This window comes from Pisolithus orientalis (assembly GCF_024613125.1).
Source record: "Pisolithus orientalis strain OTSU chromosome Unknown F5J12scaffold_40, whole genome shotgun sequence".
Lineage (NCBI taxonomy): Eukaryota > Fungi > Basidiomycota > Agaricomycetes > Boletales > Pisolithaceae > Pisolithus > Pisolithus orientalis.
The window spans coordinates 34,113-54,954 of NW_026260821.1; the positions used below are offsets into that span (position 1 = coordinate 34,113).

General features: G+C 47.8%; 5 protein-coding genes across 5 annotated transcripts; 2 read left to right on the forward strand and 3 right to left on the reverse strand.

Moving 5' to 3' along the window:
* Nucleotides 1-386: 386 nt before the first annotated feature.
* F5J12DRAFT_907175 (cytochrome P450) lies at nucleotides 387-2,713 on the reverse strand (the record flags this gene model as incomplete). The annotated part of the gene is made up of 12 exons (XM_051748890.1): nucleotides 387-573; nucleotides 646-693; nucleotides 757-864; nucleotides 916-1,082; nucleotides 1,151-1,349; nucleotides 1,398-1,441; nucleotides 1,505-1,748; nucleotides 1,814-1,886; nucleotides 1,948-2,053; nucleotides 2,102-2,199; nucleotides 2,251-2,541; nucleotides 2,596-2,713. The coding sequence occupies 12 exons, from the start codon at nucleotides 2,711-2,713 to the stop codon at nucleotides 387-389; spliced, it is 1,683 nt and encodes a 560-aa protein (XP_051596273.1).
* Nucleotides 2,714-4,405: 1,692 nt separating this feature from the next.
* Nucleotides 4,406-6,139, reverse strand: F5J12DRAFT_896477 (uncharacterized protein; the record flags this gene model as incomplete). Its single annotated transcript, XM_051747944.1, has 7 exons — nucleotides 4,406-4,425; nucleotides 4,476-4,874; nucleotides 4,929-5,394; nucleotides 5,448-5,544; nucleotides 5,597-5,772; nucleotides 5,829-5,958; nucleotides 6,009-6,139. The coding sequence occupies 7 exons, from the start codon at nucleotides 6,137-6,139 to the stop codon at nucleotides 4,406-4,408; spliced, it is 1,419 nt and encodes a 472-aa protein (XP_051596274.1).
* A 2,103-nt stretch (nucleotides 6,140-8,242) lies between these two features.
* On the reverse strand, nucleotides 8,243-9,040 carry F5J12DRAFT_896478 (uncharacterized protein; the record flags this gene model as incomplete). The annotated part of the gene is made up of 2 exons (XM_051747945.1): nucleotides 8,243-8,814; nucleotides 8,866-9,040. The coding sequence occupies 2 exons, from the start codon at nucleotides 9,038-9,040 to the stop codon at nucleotides 8,243-8,245; spliced, it is 747 nt and encodes a 248-aa protein (XP_051596275.1).
* A 280-nt stretch (nucleotides 9,041-9,320) lies between these two features.
* Nucleotides 9,321-10,314, forward strand: F5J12DRAFT_896479 (uncharacterized protein; the record flags this gene model as incomplete). The annotated part of the gene is made up of 3 exons (XM_051747946.1): nucleotides 9,321-9,660; nucleotides 9,710-9,893; nucleotides 10,056-10,314. 3 exons carry the CDS (start codon nucleotides 9,321-9,323, stop codon nucleotides 10,312-10,314), a joined length of 783 nt encoding a protein of 260 aa, XP_051596276.1.
* An 8,311-nt stretch (nucleotides 10,315-18,625) lies between these two features.
* On the forward strand, nucleotides 18,626-20,676 carry F5J12DRAFT_961655 (uncharacterized protein; the record flags this gene model as incomplete). Its single annotated transcript, XM_051749945.1, has 6 exons — nucleotides 18,626-18,802; nucleotides 18,855-18,959; nucleotides 18,987-19,226; nucleotides 19,278-19,606; nucleotides 19,670-19,977; nucleotides 20,138-20,676. The coding sequence occupies 6 exons, from the start codon at nucleotides 18,626-18,628 to the stop codon at nucleotides 20,200-20,202; spliced, it is 1,224 nt and encodes a 407-aa protein (XP_051596277.1). The 3' UTR covers nucleotides 20,203-20,676.
* Between the last annotated feature and the right edge of the window lie 166 nt (nucleotides 20,677-20,842).

Here is a 20,842-nt window from a genome sequence, read left to right on the forward strand (position 1 = left end):
CAGACAGCCATTTGACCAATCCTGTATGAAACAGGGGGAGCAAGATGTTCTGGTCCGGGTGGCAGCAGAGAAATCTAGTACTCTTACGCAACTTTTCGTACTTCTTTCGTTTACAAGTGTTTGCTCCTCGATCCACAAATCTGAATCTCGGTTTAATTAGCACGCTCCACGGATACATATGCATTGTTCGATCTCCGGACGTCTTACAACGCAATCAAATGAGGCAATTAAGAAAGGGGGAGAGTGATACAACTGAAAGTTTTGGGTCTCAGAGTGTATGACAAATCTTACCAATCTTCCATTGTGTAAGAGAAGACGAATGCAAGGAACAGCTTGGATGTATAGTTGGTAATACGTACCACTGGTAAAGCCATTATTTTCAATCATCACTCGTCCCGATTCCGTGGAGTGATGGAAATAGCGAGCGGTAGTTGAACTCCACGAGTAACCTCGCCTTCCACGGTAGGCACCATCACAAGACACGATTCACGCCGAATTCGCCTCGCTTTCTCGGTGAGGGATATCTCGAATTTGCGAACAATCTCCACTAGGAAAGCTTGGATCTCGATGACCCTGCGAAAAGGTCACCATGGACATCACATAATGCTCAGTTAGACACCACCTAGAATAATTGGTGGTGCTTACGCGAATCGCCAACCCAGACACGCGCGGTGGCCACCACCGAACGTCAACCTAGGAAAAAGGGGCAAGGTCAGAAATACGCCGGTTAGTCGTATGCAAAATACAGGGGCTCACAGGCTCGAGTATACTCCGGTGGCAGCTTCTTTTTTGTCCTTGGCAATGCCATCCAGCCAACGGCCTGGATTGAACACGTCAGCGTCCTCACCCCACATGTCCTTGTTGCTGTAATGTCTTCAGTACGTGTTCCGGGTAGAAGAAGTGGAAAGAACAGACCGATTGTATGCAGCGACAGATGCTATAATGCGAGTCCCTTTCGGAACGAGTACCTCATACATTAGTTCACCTGACTCCGTCGTAATAGGTCGAGAAAGGGGCAAAATACAGTCCTGAGAAGCCACGCGGAACACTTGCGCTGCCGCACAATGATACCGCAAAGCTTCCTATTATTTCCAAGGTGAAAGCGATGTTGGCTGGGTTATTGCATCGAGATGTATCAATGGGCGCTTGCCTTAATGATAGCATTCAAGTACAACATATTGTCCAAGTCGGATGCTGTGAACTGCGTGTCGCCACGAGCATGAATGGCAGACTCGTGTTGTGTTATCTCCGATCTGAGTCTCGACTGTATCTCTGGTTTTCGTGCTAGTTCCAGTAAGGTCCAATTGATAGTATGTGAGGTCGATTCTTGACCCGCAATAAGAATTATACTACGACAGGTGTAAGCTGAGAAAAATTCCTTGGCAACTGAGCCCTACCGCATCTGCGAGTATAACTCTTCATCGCTTAGCTTGTGTTTTCGCTTCAGCATCCATGTTTGCTTTTACTAACAAAAGATAGATATCGTCACTTGGGTCATGCATACCATGTCGTACTCACCAAGTAGCGTGAAGATATCCCTGCCTCCCTTCCCCTGCAAGAGAAACTCTGCCTTCTCTTTCACCATGCTTTCTGCAATGGCAGTGGCGACTTTTCTCGTTTCGCGGATACGTACGACACGACGATTTGAGCTGTGCTTAGCCCAGTATGTTAAGATCGACGTCGGGATATACTTCAAAGCTTCCTGGATGAATATTTGTATTGAAGAAGGGGTGCCATAAACATTCATTCTGCGTACAAAAGTTGAGTATCAGGCAGCCCTGGCCTCTCGAGGGGAAACGACATCGCGACTTACAACATCCCATTGTAGCTTTTCGCCAGTGCATTGTCGGAATTCCGAAGGCAGCCCAACCGGATGTCGAAAGCAGCTAATTCAGAAAGGTGAAAGTAAGTTCTGAAGATGGAGATGACAGTGGCGATCACGCTCACCCTCTGCTATGGCATCTAAAGTAGCTCGGGAGATCCAACTGGGGATATCCAGGACAACCTTGTCGCCGTTATTAGCCTCGATAGTTTCGCTCCATGTCATGCTCAACTTGATAATGGTTCACTATTGACCTTGGCCGAGAACCCAGGAACTTACACGTTCAGCAGAAGCTTGCGATATGACTAAGAATGCCCGTGATTCAGCTCCGCCGAAGCCTGGATTCAATATCTTTCTCTGTCGTTTGTGAATATCACCTGCAAGTATGACATTATCGAATGCACAGCGGAACTCAGGTTTTGACACACCCTCCGCCCAGACGACACTCTTTCCGTTCAGGATCAGCGACTGAACCCGACGTTCAAGGTGGCTTTGGGAAATGATACGAGGCAGTGGCAAAAATCCGTGACAGAGCTTTCGGATCAGCAACCATAAGTTGATCCTCCTACAGCCGAGAACAAAGGTGAGAACGAAGGCCATATCTCCAAGCAGCATGCTTACACCAAGGATGCCCTTCACCCGGATGACATCGCCGTAGAGGCGTTGCCAGCGAAAATCTGCTTCACCAGCCTGACCCTGGTACAACTCGGGAAGGTTTCCTTTGCGGCACAACCACAACTCAGAGAGTGTATACAAGCGAACGGCGCACTCACCGAAAAGGAATGAAGTGGGCTTGGGCCCACGCACTCGAGAAAGCGAGGTGCCGGTGAAACACCTGTAGATAGTATATAGGATGGGGGCAAGGCACAAGAGTGTCAAGTAGCGATCCATCTGCGCAGGGATGCACACCCTCGGCTAGAAAGAGGGTGCTTTTATACAATAACGCAGCAACACTCCAGTGGTGCTTCCCTTATCTTAGTTCCACCGAGTGCCCATCATCAAGGAAGACAAGCCAATGCGCTGTCACTGCGGGGTTGGATACAAAAGGCAGCAAGAGGAGTTTTGACCCGACACAACGGGGGATAGCTGCAAATGACCTTCTGTTGTGCGCATGTCGCCTACGTTGCAATTCTTGGAAATCTCTTGAGGTGGTGATTAGTTACAGTGGTAATAGTAAGCATAATTGATGCGTGAACCTAGAGTCTCTTGTTGCACACACAACACATCTGATTGCACAGCTCAAAGTACAGTTTACAACGGCACACGAGATCACAAACACTCCGCATATCCTTCCTTGCAGTAACATATTTCTGGCTGGGTGAAGACATCTGGGATTAAGGTAGGCCAACCAATCACAATCTATGAAAGGATGCATAAAAACAAACGAGCAGATGTTTACGATGGCACGAGAGGGGCCCTTGTGATGGCAGTGTCCTTGAACTGCTTGATTCTCTGCTGGATCGTGTTACTTGACGTCATTACACGACGACTCGGAAAACAGAAGGTTGAAGTGCATGTAGGCTGGAGGAGTTGCGTGAGACGTACGGAAACTTCTTCCTGCAAGAAATGGAAAAAAAAAATGTTGCCATTATGTAAAGTCCTCGGTCCTGTAGGAGTGCGCGGAAACCTTTCAAACGGTGTTTGAATCGTCAAACCTGGGGAAGATTAGGGAAGGTTCGCAGAGTGAAGAAGAATGTGTACTCACTGGCATATGTCGACTTGGAATGCAGCATCGTTGCCCCGCGAAGTGAGGCGCCAGTGAAGGTTATACGCGTTTGGCCTTGCAGAAGTCTCCTTGCGAGTGAACCTTCCCTTGGAAGGCAATGACCTTGTCGGTGCTACCAAACTTGCTGGCACCGTCAAGCCCGTCGAACCTGTGGCATTTTTATATCTGGTCAGCGACGAAGATGTCATTGCCAATATATTCCTCGAACTATTCTTCGGCATGAGTGATGCGGTCGTACTTGACATCGGCAGCGTACTGTGCCCCATCAGCAAATCATAAGTCTGCTTAACCGTGCTTGACCACTTAGCAGCACCTGTCAAGCACGTAAGTAGCATAAGCATGTTAAGCACCCACATTGCCAAGCATGCATGACTGCTAAGTAACTTGGCGAATGTTTAAGTGTGACTCAAGTAGATAAGCATCCCAAGCAGCTAAGTTACTATGGAATTTGAGCATACAATCAAGTACGCTACAAGTACGAATCTGATAAAAGCGAAAATGCATGATGATCGATAAATCTGTTCATGTAGAAGGTGGTAAATGCATCGTAAGAATGATGCGGCTTTATGGTTCTGGGAATGGGGTGGGTGCTGTACAAGGGGATGAGGTGTGCTGCATGATATATGGTGTCTACATGTATGACAGCGGTGGCCGGGTGACAATTTGCAGTAAGGGCCAGGCATACGATCCACATCCCCGTATCCACATCTGGGTCATCCCCGACATGGTCAAACCACTGCACTACTGTGCATGGGTAATGCTTGCTTTGGGAAATGAAGGAAAAAAACCCAAGGATATGCACGACATCCAAACCATGCATCCCCTTCAGCCCTGGATTAGTATTCACAAATGCACAGTCATACCGGGGTGGCCTGTTCTGCCACGAATGACATGAGTGGATATACTCACACTGCATGCCACCAATACCACTGATATCACTTGGTGCATAGAATAGTGCAGCTGCAGAATTAACGACGGTGATTTTGTTGCCATAGATGGGGCACTCAGATAGTGGGATGTCACAGAGATCGTGGTAGTCTTCAGTGTTGGCTTGTTGAAGCAGGAACTCCTCCAGAATGGTAGGGAGATGTGATAGACCGAGCTCGATTGCAAGATCTGTCATGGTTCTGGCCCACTTCATTTCTGAATGCAAGAGGTTGATTTTGTGAGCCACTGCACTACTCAGGTTAATAAGGTACATATGGGTGGTGCAAGTGAGTTCAACATGCACCTCTATGGATGTTGGGCAGTCCACAGCCTCACCATTGTCTTCATTATGGGGACTGGAACCTAGGACCTGTGATGTACTGCCATTCTCTCTGCCATCTGTTTACTTCATGTGAATATGATGAAAATCAATATGATCGTCCAATGACCAACCTTGAGTCGAAAGGAGCTGCATAGTTGCCATGAGGCAGTTTCCCTCTAGCATCCCTCGTTTGTTGAAATCCCTTCGAGAGGCTGCCAACTTATCTAAGCGCTGATTGATAATGAGCATTTGGCCCAGTGGCTTGTTACGATTGGTCTGTCGGTATGGGTCCTTCACAGCATTGATATGCTTTGATTCGGTGATTGGTGTGCAAAGTCCATTCGGCACCCCAAATAAACATATAAGATCAGGGTAGTGTTTCATCGCATGCTGGCATGGTAAGGAAAAAGTTTGAATGGTACCTGATTGGCGAAATATTTCCTGGTACTTGTGAAAGCAGTCGATGGTATCTTGAACTGCAACCAAGGTTTCTTCAGTGAGGACATTGCAATGGACCAGGTATGTGAACTCCAACAAAGCGCAAAATGTTCGCACAATCTCTGTTGGTACATGCCCCTCAATGGCAGGTAGATACACCTATGTATTGAACATTAACGACAGACTGTATAAACAACCTGATCTAAAATTACCTTCATTAGTGCCTTTGAGTTGTTACCAGTCCACTGTTTGAAATGACGGCCCCCGGGAAAGCAACGGAGCCCTGCAAAAGGCGCAATGGCTGTGATTCTAAGGTATCCTACATGAGGAAAGAAAGAAACGTAAATTAAAGCAGATGTACCTCTGGTCAATATCATCTAAGGTCACATTTGCCTTTGTTGTGCCATGCATGGTCTTCAAATAGCTTTCAACCCACTCGACCAAATGATCCTTGAATGTCCCTTTGATGATCTGGTGTAGTATATCAGGGGCAATGAGTTGGTATATATTGGCACAGGGAAAACTGCTGGTGAACGGCTGAAATCGGTTTTCAGGACACAGGCACAGTGGAATCTAAGTGAAACAATACTTACAATTGTATCACCCACAATGCCATACACATCCCGTAAGGTCTTGAGATCAAACTCCTTGATCAGTGCTTCTGCATGTTTGTGACTCCGATAAAGTGCATCAGTATCAAGTTCCTGCCTCATCGCAAGACATCTGAGATTCTAGTTAGTTGATAGTAAGAGTTGGAAAGTAGAAAAACATACTTCGCACACCACCCTTGCACAATACATGCCAGAAGGACTTGTTCCTCATAATCGGTGATATAAGGGCTGAGTCCAAAAATTACGCGGCGATAGTGTCCATCACCAAACCACATAACAGTTGGTTTGGTCATTGCAGGCTTGAGATTTCGAAGGATATATGTGAGTGATGAATGAAAGAGTTGGCAGTGGAATTGTCGGAACGTGTCAGTGGACGCTGTCACACACCAAAGGTGTTTGGTGAGGTGGACATGGATGTAGCTGATGAATGGAGGTGAAGACCATAGCCCTCATGTGAAGAAGGACAGCCAGCAATGTCAGCAGTCATCCCTCACACAAGAACAGGTTGTCAATGCCAAAGAAAAAGGAGGAGGCAAGTTAAGCGCCAATAAAATTCTTAAGTGCCACATTCCGGTTTTCGACGTATCTCCACCAGTTCTGCAGACACCGAAACCATTCCCACATGTTTCTACAGCACTCCCTCCAAAAGACGCTCATTTCGCTAATTCTTCTGATATAGCTGCCTCCACATCAGTCATTTCACTTGTCCCCTTTGCTAGGGACCATGGCTACATATATCTACCAGGAGTTCATACCAGCTTCCATCCTGAAGCATCCTAGTACATCCCACCCTCGTCTGCCCCCTCTCAGCCCATCCAGCTTGGACAGCATGTTCTTTTTGTCAGTATGACCTCCAGGAGGACATTCTTTGGTTGCCTCAGGTCTGTCATTTGCTTGGAAAGGTCTTATGTGGTTGTTTCAGTCTCTCCAGTCCAAGAAGCATATGGATCCTTCCTCCCTGCCCCCTGCAATGTCTTCATACCAGTCTCGTCCGTCATTCTTCCAAAATTGCAACAGCTACAGTATAATCTACTGTTCTCCACTCTCCCTGATCACATCCATGACGAGTATGATGCACATCTTGCCTCCTTGTTGCAAGAAACAGCAGAAGACGCTCCCCCTTCATCCTCTCTTCCAACAGAGCCTTGTTCATGAAGTTTTTATTTGCTTCACTGAGAGGATGGTTTGGGGGGGAAAGTTGTGATCCCCTATGCTCCTGTCACCCCACAGACCCCCAAAGCTTGACCCCTGTTGACATCTGACTCACCCTGTCCACTTTTGGATGTACTATATCAGCATCAGATCAGTGCTGCCTCTCTGTCATCCCACTTTGGCCTAGAAGCAATCTCTTCAAGATGTGACATGCACAGCCTCCCCCTAATGTGATTCCAGTGCACTTTCCCAGTTCCTGACATTGCTTGACTCATACTTTGACATTCTGACTGTCTTTGACTCACCTATTGCCAATACTTACCAATCTTTTGACTTTGCTTACTGATTCTTTGCCTTTTGGCTTACTTATCCTTACCAATGCTTACCAATGCTTTCCAAGACGATTACCCATTGCTTACATTCCTTACTCATCAGTTACCAATCACTTACCAAGTGTTTGCACCTTGTTTTCCATAGGCAACACCCCTGTACTGTATATAAGTCACTGTACTTAGGTAGCAAAAAAAAGAAGACATCAGAGAGCCCCTCTTGCTCGCAATTTATCATCTCTCAGTAAATCATTCATCAGCTTCGATAGTTGAGACTTTATTAAGGGTCTAGCTATCATCTACTTTGCTTATCATCATCTATCATCCATATACTTCGCTCCAAGTCCTCCCTGAGCTCAGTACAGCTTAGGACATCGAATTAAGTCTCCATCCATCCTTCTGTAGGCTGACAGCAGTCTACTCTATCACTTTCTATCACATTCTTGCTCCCTCTTCGTCAGGAGCACCCCCAACCCTCAGCACTCATCTTTGAGTGTTGTAGCTCGCAAAAAACCCTCCCAAAGAACAGGTTCTACCATCTAGGTACTGCATAGGCACACCACCACTCGCTTTCATTGTCTTTTGTGTTGGTTTTGGTTGGTTTTCACCACTAAACCTCACTTTGACTCACAACGCATGCTCTTTGTCAGCTACAAGTATATCTCTCATTAGCACCATTACTTTCCTATGTATCTATCAGATGCACTTACTATGTGGGATTGCAAGGAAAGTGATGAGAGCGACACTATTGCGATGTGCATGATGAACTTTGTTGCTCATGTTACCTATTGAGAGGTAGAGGGGATAATAATCGTTTTGACCGGTTGCAACTGACACGGTCATCTTGTCACTGCCAAGGATGATTGGAACAAAGGTTGACCCATGCATGGTTGAATCACGAGAAATTATGTCCTGTTATTTGCATGCCATTAGTACAGCGCTCAGAGACATAGAAGATAAAAGATGCACCGCTTGAGTCCACACCCAATCACCAGACATGAAATCCTCCCACTGTCTCTTGTCTGTCGTGCTCTCATATTCCTGAAACAGCCAGTAATCCATGTCTCTCGAAAAATCAGGTTGGGAAAGCATATTGTGAATAACGTCTTTAGGGTCCTGGAACCAAATATCATACACGGCATTCATCCATGATGGGACATTATCAGTTGGTTGTTCGCCAGTATAGGATATGCAAAAATTCTCCCACTGTACATCACCAAGTATAGTGTGATCAATCATCTTGTACATTTTGGCACTATCTTTGAAGATGGGCTGGCTGCCAGCACCGAGAAGTGTCGCATTCCAGAGATCTAGTAACTCGTTAATATTGGCTGCAGACATCTGGCTGCAGGTGAACAGGAAGTCAGCTAGCTCGAACTCCAGACGACTGGAGTATGGTGACCAATCGTTAGGTTGCTTTTCAGAAGGAGTTTGCAGGGACGACTGTCCAACTGGGAGGGGGTTTCCAGACGAATCACAAGGCTGCCCTGTCAAATAATACATCAGTAAATACTTAATTTTTCACCCATACTGTGTACTGGTGAGGTTTGGGTGATAGTTCCGATAATACTTGTCACCTTGTCCAACAAACTCTGCCAGAAGGGTTGGATTTGAAGGGCTTGTCGATGGGTCACTATAGTCATCGTTGTCTGGTCGGAACTGGAATTGTTCCTCTTCAGGCGATGGTACCTGATCTGGCTGTTCTACCTGCATGGGGATGTTGATAGGTGGAAATACTGGGTGGTATATGTTGATGTGCTGGGTTAGGCCCGACTTGTTTCTGAACCATTGACAGCAGCCAGGTTTCATGCAGGGAATCATATCTGAAAGAAAAATGATGAGTAATGGGAGTTACTGTGGGACAGCACAGATTTGCCGACTGAACATAGAATCGAACTAAGCCAAAAGAGACGGCAGCAGGCGTACCTTTTTTTCTTCTGTCTCTTCATCTTCCACCTTCACGCACAGCCAACAACCCTTTGCACTGTGAGATATGGACAACCAACTGGCTGCGGAGTGCCCACAGGAGACACTTGCAAGTGGTTGCCCGAAGCACCAGGTGGCTAATGTGCATCCCGGTAGGATCGTCCTCGACAGCCAACCGAGAAGACAGACGAGTGCAGAGAAGGAAGCTAACAATGAATGCACCCAGGAAGCCCTTGCCAAAAAGGTTGCAGTGCTGAAGAGAGGTTATCAACGGATCGGCGAAATTGAGGATGAAATGGAGGTCAACCAAAGTGGTGTCGCCGCCGGCACTAAGCCCATCAAGCTGTGTCCTCATCCTCGTCCTCATCCTCACACTGTTGGCAGGCAAAGAAATGAGAGTGATGGCGGTATCTATCATGCTTAACCAAGAAAACATGAGGCTGATTTTTTTTGTAGGGATGAATGAGCCACTTACCCCCCTAGCTGACGTGGAAGACAATGCTGGACCTGTAGTGATGAAGGGGAAAGGGACAAAAGCAGCAAAGGCAAAATCGCTGCATGAAGCGATAATCTCCATGTGCAACAAAGTATCCCCACCATCAACACATGACAATAGCATCGGTGCTAGTACTGGTTCGATGTACGTCTTACTTCTTAACATGTTCCTCCTAACTGAGGCAACTCTTTTCTTTGCGAATGTCCTAACGACTGCCAGCTCTGACAATAAACTGACTTTATCTAAGCATGTCAAAAATTGGGTGAACATTGTCGACACAAGCTCTACGTGATCTTCGAGTGCCAGTGCCAGTCCTCGCACATCAGCTGCACCACCTCCATCCACAAGTACCCTCGCTACAAGTACTACCGATGTCAAGTTCCGTGTATTCAATCTCAGCTCTCCACTGCCAAATGATCCCCAATACAACTACAAGTTTGAATCCCAACTACCAGAAAACTTCAACTCGCTACCTGATTGTGTTATGCCTGAGCGCGGTGACTTCTTCAAATGGAATAGGCACGAAGCGCGCAAGGTGGGAGCCTATGGGCTGAACTTGTCGTAACCCCTATGGCTGAGTTATTGCGAGGATCTGACAAAGATCTTGTCTGCTGGCGAGTCCCTAAGGTTGTTCGCGCGGAGAGAAGACAAGGATCGAAGCAAAGTAATTAGCTCAGTTGCAAGCTATCGAAAAACTGAGGATACAAGGTACAGTACGTGAGTTTATATACTCCTAAGTATGAGTACCGTACCAGTCGCGACGCGTATCCGCAGCAGTCAACAGAACGATCACTGAAATAAATAAGAGTCACCCAGTGTCAAAGATGGGGGCTGGGATGGAAACAAAGGCTATACTGGCTGCGCAATCAATGCGCAGTGAGGAGCCAGACACCGGAACTATAATACAACATATAAGCAATATAAACGAGTCAGAGAAAGTCATTCGGAGCAAGGGAACAGCATCTTGTCAATCACGAGAGCGGTGAACGTCACGGATCATGTAGACGAGTCTCGACAGGTATTGGAAATACCTGGACAGCTGGAGATCCGAGGCATCCTTGTAACATATGCACTCCCAATATTATGACAAGTATTAGCGACGCGACAAGGCATGTGACACACGTGACCGCTAGGATCCGAAAAAGGAAGGACCCCTGATGGAAGCGTAACATCACCCCCCCCCTAAGGTCCTCAGACCCTTGAGGACGGGTCGGAAGTCGCATTGGCGGGGCGTGCGGATAGGGGTCAGCGAGTAGTGTATACACGGGAACGTGTTCGGTTGGTGATGGGTGACGATGGCGATGGAGATGACGGCTCCTCGAGGGCTGGAGTATAACGGGAACCTCGTCCGTTGCGACACGACCAATGTCCCAGGTAACGACACTGGTAACAGGCGTGTTGGTACAAGGGGTGCTCGGGAGGAACAGGGGATTGTCCTCCCAGGTAGTACCGAAGTTGATCCGCAGGGATGGGGACGAAGGGAGTCACAGCCCATGACGCATCCTGCAGAAGAACCTCCCAAGAGGAGTTGTGAGTCCCAGTTCCCAATCGTGCACCAACCTCCTTAAAGAGTTCTCCGGAGTCGACAAACCCTAACTCCACGGCACGCCAGTGCTTCTCCTTCTCTTGATCCGAGATATCTTCTTTTAATTTCATCTTGGGCGGGTCGGCTTCTTTCAGGATGATTCGATCAAGAACTCGAGAAGCGGGTGGTGCGAGGAATTCACTGATCTGTTGTTGCCTAAGATGGTGATAGGCTCCTCCGGTGATGGCTTTGGTAATTTCGGAGGAAGCCTTCTCCAACATCTCGATCATGATTACCTCTGATAGGGGCGCCATGCCACTGAGTTTCCGAGTTCGAATCTTGGAGACAAGACCGTTGATCACGTCTGATGCTCGGTAGATCTCAGACAACATCCCAAAATACTTAACCTGTTCTGGTGTGCACCCGTTAATGTCGTCCCCTTCGTGGAAGACGTCAAGTGCCCGAACAATGTCCAGGTACTCAGCCGCTGGGACTGGTAATCTTTGCTTGTCTGTCCCGGTAAGGGCAGTGGCTGAGGCGAGGAGATCAAGGGCGATGCGATCGCCTCTGTTCGCATAGGTGGTGAAGGCGGTGCGAACGTTGGCAGGTTTGGGAGCATTGGCAGCGGAGGGCCTGGCAGTTCCACTATTGGAGTCATCATCAACCCGCACCTCACCCTTTCCCTGTCGGCTACTGTCCTCTCCTGGGAGGACTCTGACCTTGGGGGCAGGGATGTGACGGATCGTGACGCCCTGGTGTGGACGCGGTCTGAGAGGGCGGGTGAAAGCAGGTGATGACGAATGAGGTTGTGAGACGGGCGAGGAGAACCCAGAGACGTAAAAACCGGCGGGGGATGATGGAGGTGAGGTTGGGGCATAGCTAGAGATGGGGGGTATGAAGCAGTCCCCATCGTTGGCGTCGCAAAAGGATTCGGTGGGCAAGGGGAGGTCAGCATAGTCGTTCTCGGTGTTAACTGATCTGGGGGAGTCCATTAATTTTTAAGATGGCAAGCGAGTTTGTATTGGTTGAGCACTTCTTCAGCGTGCTCTTTTAAGTGTTCTTCGGGTTCCCACATATTTGACGAATGGGGGAACCCTTTCCACTTTACCAAATATTTTCTTTTCCCTCGATGACCATCAGTTTTGTGATTTAGAACGGACTCGACCTCCCATTCAATTTCATCGTCTACCATCTCCGGTAACGGTGCTGCGGGCACAGCTCCATATACCTCGTTTTCGATGAATGGGAAGATCCGTGACCCATGAAACACCAGGTGTACCTTCCAAGTACTTGGGAGATCCAATCGGAACGCGACAGGTGACACGGCTTGAGTCACCACGAAGGGCCCGAGACGTTGGGGCGCAATTTTATTGCACTGGTTTTTGATACGGAGGTGAGTGGTATCCAAGAGTACCCGATCTCCGACCTTGGGCGCAACATAAGTCCCTTTTGAGCGGGATTTCATTGCCTCTTGTGCCTTTTTGTGCGCTAGGATCGCAACATCTCTACTTGCTGCCAATCGTTCCAATCTTTCTTCAACAGAAGGTACTGGAGTCACCTGTACTTCCGGATATGGGGATGGGTCGTAACCAAGGAGGAGGGAGAAGGGAGTCATTTGATGCACTGAGTGAACACGGGAGTTGTGAGCGAATTCAGTGGAAGGCAACTTTGCTGCCCAAGAGTTGGGGAACTCCGAGCAGTACAGGCGTAGATATCCTTCCAGCTCTTGATTGACCCGTTCGCTTTCTCCGTTGGTTTGCGGATGGTACCCAGTGGAGAGTTTTGGCTTGACCCCTATCGCCTTATACAACTCCTTGGTAAAGGCCGACACAAACTGGGGGCCTCGATCTGAGATCACCGATTCCGGTAATCCAAATTGGGCGTAAATGAACTTATGAAACAACTTGGCAAGTCTGACGGAGTCAATAGTCTTGTGACAGGGGACAAATAGGGCGGCCTTTGTCAGCCCCTGATCGACAACTGTGAGAACCGCATCGTATTTTTCATCTCCCGAGATGGGGAGGTCCGTGATGAAGTCCATGGATATTTGTTGGAACGGGAAGGCCATTCCAGGAGTTTCGTGAGGCATGACGGGAGGGGTTGGCGGATGGGTGATAACCTTGGTGCCTTGACACACAGGACATCCAGCGACGTACTTTTTAATATCTTTTCCCATTCCTTCCCACCAGACCTCCTTTCTCATTTTAGCAAACATCGCCTTCTGACCGGGATGACCCGAAGACTCGTGGTCATGATACGTTCACATGCAGTGTTGGCGATGATCGGGGGGAATATAGAGATGGGTTGACCCGTATCGTTCTGTTCCATCGGCTTCTGTTGTTACGTTATCTCGAGCTTCCGGTCCCTTTTTGATCCGAGAAGCTTCCTTTTTGATCTGGTCGTAAAGTTCAGCTGACACGGCAAAAACACCCCTGGCTCCTTTGACTGGTTCCTCAATTGGGCGAGCGTCAGGCGACCTATTCTCCTTTGATTTTTCCTCAGTTGGGCGAGAATAGGGCTGGGTGCGAGCATGAGACCGTGTCCTTGCTGGGGGTATCTGACCGATTCGTGCAAGACGATTTATTTTCTGTTGTTTTTGTAGTTTTGTAAGGGAAAATATTGGGGAAACAAGGCGAATTTGAGGTTCCACCCCCTTCGAAAGCCAAAGGTCCGGCGGTAGGACTGTGGCAACCGGGGCGGGTTCGGCGACTTCGCTCTTGCGTGACAGGCTATCCACGGGAACCTGCAAGCGCCTGGCTTGCCAAGAAAAGTGGATAGGATATGACTGGACTGTAGCGGCCCAACGTGCTTGGCGGGGAGTGAGCTGTTGAGGCTCACGATAATATTCGAGATTTTTGTGGTCGGTAAAGACCACAGTTGGTTCGATGGGGGATAGGAGGTATGGGCGAAAGGCTTTGAGCGCGCAAATTATGGCCAGCATTTCCAAGTCATAAACTTGGTAGTGCTGCTCTGCGCCAACCAAAGATTGGGAGAGGTAAGAGCAGGGATGCCATTCACCGTCGGAACTTTTCTGAGCTAGTACAGCCCCAGTACCGAGCTTTGAAGCATCAGTAAAGAGGCCGAAAGGCTTAGAGAAGTCTGGGATAGTGAGGACCAGAGCTGAGCATAACAAGGACTTGAGGCGCTCAAAGGCTTGGTCGCGTTCTGGCGTCCAGGTGTAGGACACCCCTTTCTTTGTAAGATCGTGTAGGGGATGGGCGACGCTTGAGAACGAAGGGATGAATTTTTGGTAGAAGTTACAGAACCCCAGGAATCGGCGAAGCCCAGTTAAATTGTCGGGGGCTTCCCAAGTACTGATGGCATCGGTCTTCGTCGGTGAAGTCTCCAGACGCCCCTTTCCTATAATCATTCCGAGGAATTCAATTTCTTCGGCCTCGAAGACGCATTTACTAATCTTCAAGCGAAGACCTTCTTCCTGGCAAATCATTAAGAACTCCCGAACTCGGGTTCGAAGTTCTTCCTTCGTTTTGGCGTGGATAGCCACGTCGTCCATATATCCTACCTGTTTACCTCTTTGGGACTCAAAAGTCCGATCCATGTACCTTTGGAAGGAGGGCGGGGAATTACATTGTCCGAAGAACATCACTGTTGGCTCGAACAAGCCTCGCAGAGTGATGAAAGCTCCTTTCCATTCGTCCCCTTCCTTGACCCTGAGGTTAGTGAAACCCCAATGAATATCGAATTTGGCATAGTATCGGGATTCGACCAACTCGTCGAAAAGAGCCTGTGCGTTAGGTAGAGGGTGAGCGTCTGGGACAGTAAAGGAATTTAGATATCGGTAGTCTTGAATTAACCGTTTCTTTCCATCCTTCTTCTTTACGAAAAACACAGGGGCGGCTTGAGGCGACGTAGAAGGTTGAATCTTTTTACACGCTAGGTTTTCTTCCAAGAATTCATCCAAGACCTTCAATTCCTCGGGAGACATTGGGTAGACCATTGCCTTCTTGGGTTTAAAGTCGTCGCGAAGACGAATTTCATGGTCCAACCCTGGTCGGTGAACTGGCAGCGGAATATCTTCTTCTGAGAAGACTTGCGTGAATTCTTCGTATTCCTTCGGAAGTAAAACTTCCTCCTTTGTCGAGGATAAGGCGGCCTTGAGTTCTGTCAACAAGGTTGTCTTGTTGACGGTACTTTCTGATGATTCCTTAACGGAACCATCCTTATTAAATTTTACCGCGTATCCTTCATAGTAGGGGACCTGACTATAAATATACACGTCAGTTTCTCGAGTCGGTACAAACCCATCATCCCAACACGAGATCTTGTTATTTTCCCAGTCCATTCTTGGCTTGTATACTCGAAGGAACGGCATCCCTAGAAGGATGTGTTCTTTTCCGACCAATGGACCGACATAACACTTGATCCGTATTACGCGATTCTTGATGATTACGCATATGGTGACCTTCCGGGTTATCCACTCGACGTCCTTTCCATAAACGAAGTGGTTTTGAAGCAGTTTTTGACACAATACGTTGGTATCTTCAATTTTTGAACGATTCGCTCCGAAATGAGCAAAACCTCTGCACCCGAATCGATGCAGACCATTACTCCTGCGTTGAAATCTGGTAGCCATACTCTTCCCAAAGGTGAACCGACTCACATTTTGGATTCATCATCTATGGTAGTAGTACAAACAGCGGATAACATAGAGACAGGACCTACGTGAGGAGTTTCCGTGGTCCCATTTAAAAATTTACCCCATGCGCCTTCATTTCCTCGTCTGTTGCCAGACGATCTCCTATGTAAGCAGTCCTTGTTCCGTTAGTGGAAAGAACGACTCGAACGCCAGGCGAGGTCGCGGGTTTCTGGGATTTACAGTCACGCTTGTAGTGACCCTTTGCTCCGCATTCGAAGCACGTTACGTTATCGTTTGATCGGCGTATGTTTCGCCTTCTTTTGTCAACATCCATCACATCAGGATCTCGGGAATTGCCACGGAAATGAATAAACTTCCATTCATACTTGGACTCTTTTCCCTCAAGGATATGTTTAGTCGCGATTGCGGTTCTTGCTTCTCCCGCGCACTGGATCCACTCGATGACCATGGAAGGCGTGCGCCCTGAATTGAGAACCCAATCATGGTACTCCTTGTTGAGTCCCTTCCCAAAGAAGATCCCTGCTTCTCGTGACTCTTCTTTTAGTTGGGCCTTGTTAACCAACCCTGTAAACTCGGCAATATATGCTTCTAGTTCTCTTTTTCCTTGTGAGATGTCAGAGAGCCACAGGATTGCAAGTGCCATTTGATCGCCGGATTCGAACGTGGCTTTAAGGCATTCTACGAACCTCTGGAAGGTGTCGGAATACCAGATGGTGCCATCTAGAAGCCTATTTTCGTTCTGGTAATTTTCGGCGAAAGACACGGCAGCTCCCTTCGTCATATACATGAGGGCGAAAGAGATCTTGAGCGATTCCAGTGTTGTACACATGCTTTGTTAAGGTTTAGATAACCTTCCACTTGGGTGATCCAAGTCTGAAGCCCAGTTGTGGCTTCTGTCGTATTCTCCGGGACGCCCGACATTAAACTCCCTTCCTCCATTGGGGGGGCGGACATCAGTACGAGTCATCGCCATCGTCGGCCGAAGGCTTTTCCCTTACTGGACCCACCAATGGGGACCTCTGGGGGAAATCACCTTTCCGAAATTTCTGGCGTACCATGCTCGTAGAGCCGAGTCCAGTAGGTGTTCCTGTTGGGAAGGGATCACTCGACTGACCTTGACCAGCAATCCTTGCTGCCAGTCCTCTGCCAAAGAGTGCATCTGTCTTTCCAACCTTTCCTTCAGCTCCGCTTCGGAGTATACCTTCGGCGGCATCTCAGGGGCTGATTCTCCAGTGACCGATTGTCATGGACATAACGGGTGATTTGCCGTGCTTCTTGTTCTTCCTTGAGGACTGATTCCGAACGAAGTATCGGACTTCCGATCATCTTCTTCTGAACTAAGCGCGACTTCCGATTCCCTAAAATGGGACAGATAAGATAACCTAGGGTTACTTGCGGTTTTTGATGGCCCAAGTCTTCCTGGTATCAGCGGTAAAGGCGGGTTCCTTCCTAGCCCTAACAGGGTAGTTCTCGGAGGGACAGGAGGTCTCGACTTTGAAGGGTTTGACACTTTGATGGATAGTGACAACAAAAGCTGAGGGAGGATTTATTTCTCGAAAGAAACCTGTCAGTGTAGAGGGGTTGTAAAGGTGTGCGAGTGATTTTACACGTAGGGAACCACAAGTGCGAACTCTAGGGAGGTGATCTATTAAAGCCTAGTGGCTGCCTGTAGAGCGGTGGATTTGATTTAGGGTGGAGGGGTGCTTCTCAATTTTGTTATCGACTTTTGTTACGGCTGAGTTGAGAGGCGAGAGGCAAGGTGAGTCAGTCTTTACATGTAGGGAGACCAACGAGCCTTTTGTTTGATAAAGGTTTGGTTTGTTGAAGTTCAGTAACCAGGGACAAGTAGACTTTCGCGAAGAGGTCGACGAGTCCCAAAAGCTGCGTAGAGTTTTTCGATTTTGTTATGCCCGAGCGCGGTGACTTCTTCAAATGGAATAGGCACGAAGCACGCAAGGTGGGAGCCTACGGGCCGAACTTGTCGTAACCCCTATGGCTGAGTTATTGCGAGGATCCGACAAAGATCTTGTCTGCTGGCGAGTCCCTAAGGTTGTTCGTGCGGAGAGAAGACAAGGATCGAAGCAAAGTAATTAGCTCAGTTGCAAGCTATCGAAAAACTGAGGATACAAGGTACAGTATGTGAGTTTATATACTCCTAAGTATGAGTACCATACCAGTCGCGACGCATATCCGCAGCAGTCAACAGAACGATCACTGAAATAAATAAGAGTCACCCAGTGTCAAAGATGGGGGCTGGGATGGAAACAAAGGCTATACCGGCTGCGCAATCAATGCGCAGCGAGGAGCCAGACACTGGAACTATAATACAACATATAAGCAATATAAACGAGTCAGAGAAAGTCATTCGGAGCAAGGGAACAGCATCTTGTCAATCACGAGAGCGGTGAACGTCACGGATCATGTAGACGAGTCTCGACAGGTATTGGAAATACCTGGACAGCTGGAGATCCGAGGCATCCTTGTAACATATGCACTCCCAATATTATGACAAGTATTAGTGACGCGACAAGGCATGTGACGCACGTGACCACTAGGATCCGAAAAAGGAAGGACCCCTGATGGAAGCGTAACAGATTGCAAAGATGGAGAAGCTAGTGGGCCAGTGAGACCTCTGGCTTTGGATGTCCCTGCTCTTCAAAATGTTATTGTTGAGTATCTTTCATGCTGAAACGGTTTTTACTCATGCAATGGTAGTCTCAGTGTGCTGCTGCAATGGCCGAGGAGTATGAGGCCAATGATCCTGCCACCAGACTCACCAACATCAAGAGGAAAGTAGCTGAGTTGGAATACATCTCGACCTCTGAGGTTGAGGGTGACAGCGTTGATGATAACTGTGACAATCTAGATGATGCCATCTGTGTTTTGGGGCACAAGAATGCTGCGGCCAAGGTATGTGCTGACCACCTTTCTCCATGTTCCTTCATCTTTTATTTTCTTTCAGTCGCATGTCACAGTTACAAAGGGCATGCCAAAGAAGATCAAGATACAAGCTTGCAACTCTATGTCCAGCTTATCAGCCACATCTACTAGCAAGAGATCTATTGTAGTGAGTGATTCGTCGAGTCAAGTGCAGACCATCCCTGCACAAGTGCGTTTCAACAATTCGGATCTCCCCTCAGATCTGCATAAAGATCAGAAGTGGAAGAGGGAAGTTATTCCGACACTAATCCTATGGGCTGGAAACCAAGAGGATGCATTCAACATCGCCAAGCAAGATATTTGCAGGGCTCTACAGGAGATCATGCCAGTTGTATACCCCATACTCAAGAACACGGCAGGTAGCATTCTTCCCAGCTCGCCCATGGTTTCTGTTGTAAGTCCATTTCATTCTGACTTCATCTGTAGCTGACTGTGTTTGCCATAGGTGTCTCAACGCTTGTGTGATTGGAGGCATGGCTTTGCCTCTGTGGCTGTTGTGCAACTCATAGCTTTCTTCCTCAATCCTCAAGACCCATTGCCCGCTGACACTGCAAAAGTATTACTCAATCATTTCACATTCTTATATGAAGACCTCGACATGACTGTTCCTGAGAAGGCCTTCCGCTCCGTTTTTGTGCAACAGCTGCTGCTGAGCAGCCATTTGACCACAACCAAAGGATACATTCAAGTCCCCACTCTTGACACTTCGTCTTTGGCGAAGCATGGTGTTGTTGGTGCTCTTGGACTTTGTGCTGCTGCGGTAACATTTATCAAGTCATTTTCATAGCTACAGTATTGATTAGTTTTTTAGCTCTCATGTGGCTTGAACCTTGTTAGATCTGGTGATGTCGAGCTCAAGTCCCCCATCAATGTCAAAGATTGTATTGCCAAAGTGGCAACGAGGTTTGTGCAGACCCCTGTCAAATACAACATGGCTTCGGGCAAGGATAGCAAGACTGCATGCACATTTTCAGACCAGAATTGGGGAGCCCCAATGAGGAAGTTTACAGGGGCCACCAAAAGAAGATCTATTGCTCAGCTTCAAGCCATTGTAGAGCTCGCCCTTGCTTCGCTTGCAATAGGGCAAGAACTCAACCCCGAGCTGTTGAGTGATGCAGGATCTGACGACGAGTATGCACTTATCTGTAGGTTTTCATTCCCTACTGCTTATACGATCCACTGAGTCCACAACAGGATCTCTAATACATCTTCCCAATTGCTATCACTAGTTCATCTATGTTTTTCAATCCCTCGATCTTACTGCCACATAATTTACTTCACCGCTACTTAGCATGTGCTTAGCAGATATTAATTGCACTTCATTGCTGCTTATCTGCTTGACGGAACAGAACCAGCATTATTTCAAGTAAGAAACTAATAAGCTAAGCATGCATTAAGTAAAAAATAAGCAGTGCTAAGTAAGTATCCAGCAGAAGGATCTACTTATCCAAGCAGACGGCTGCTTGGCAGTTGGTATGATAAGCAAATGTTAAGTAGCTGTCAAGTAAGGATAAGTAAACTCGTGATTTGCTGATGCCCCGAAGAGCTCACTTCTATGGTGGACTGGATGGGATACGGTATGGAGACATTAGATACCGTCAACGTTCGGTATGATTTTACCTGCTGTTCTCCTTTCAGGGAATGCGGTGGTGTAACTCCAGGCGAAAATAAGAGTGGTTCGATCGGTGATGGCGCCAACCGCACCTTGATCGTAGTTGTATCCATACATAAACTGGTCGAGCAGTTCGGAATAGATGACCAGTGCGACAAGGATGTGTCAAGTTGGATATGGCTACTTAAGAATATGACACTTGTCGATGTTGCTATCCCTCCTCGTTACTAACCTTTCGTTTCCCAGTGGATTCTATGAAAAGTGTACCCTCTATCACATCACGTGATCACACCTCCTATTGCACCCCTCATCTGGCTTAATGCATCCCCGACCTCCTCAAGTTATGTCTTGACACTGGCGACAACCATTCTGCTGTCTCCCCGATGCCCACACTCGTC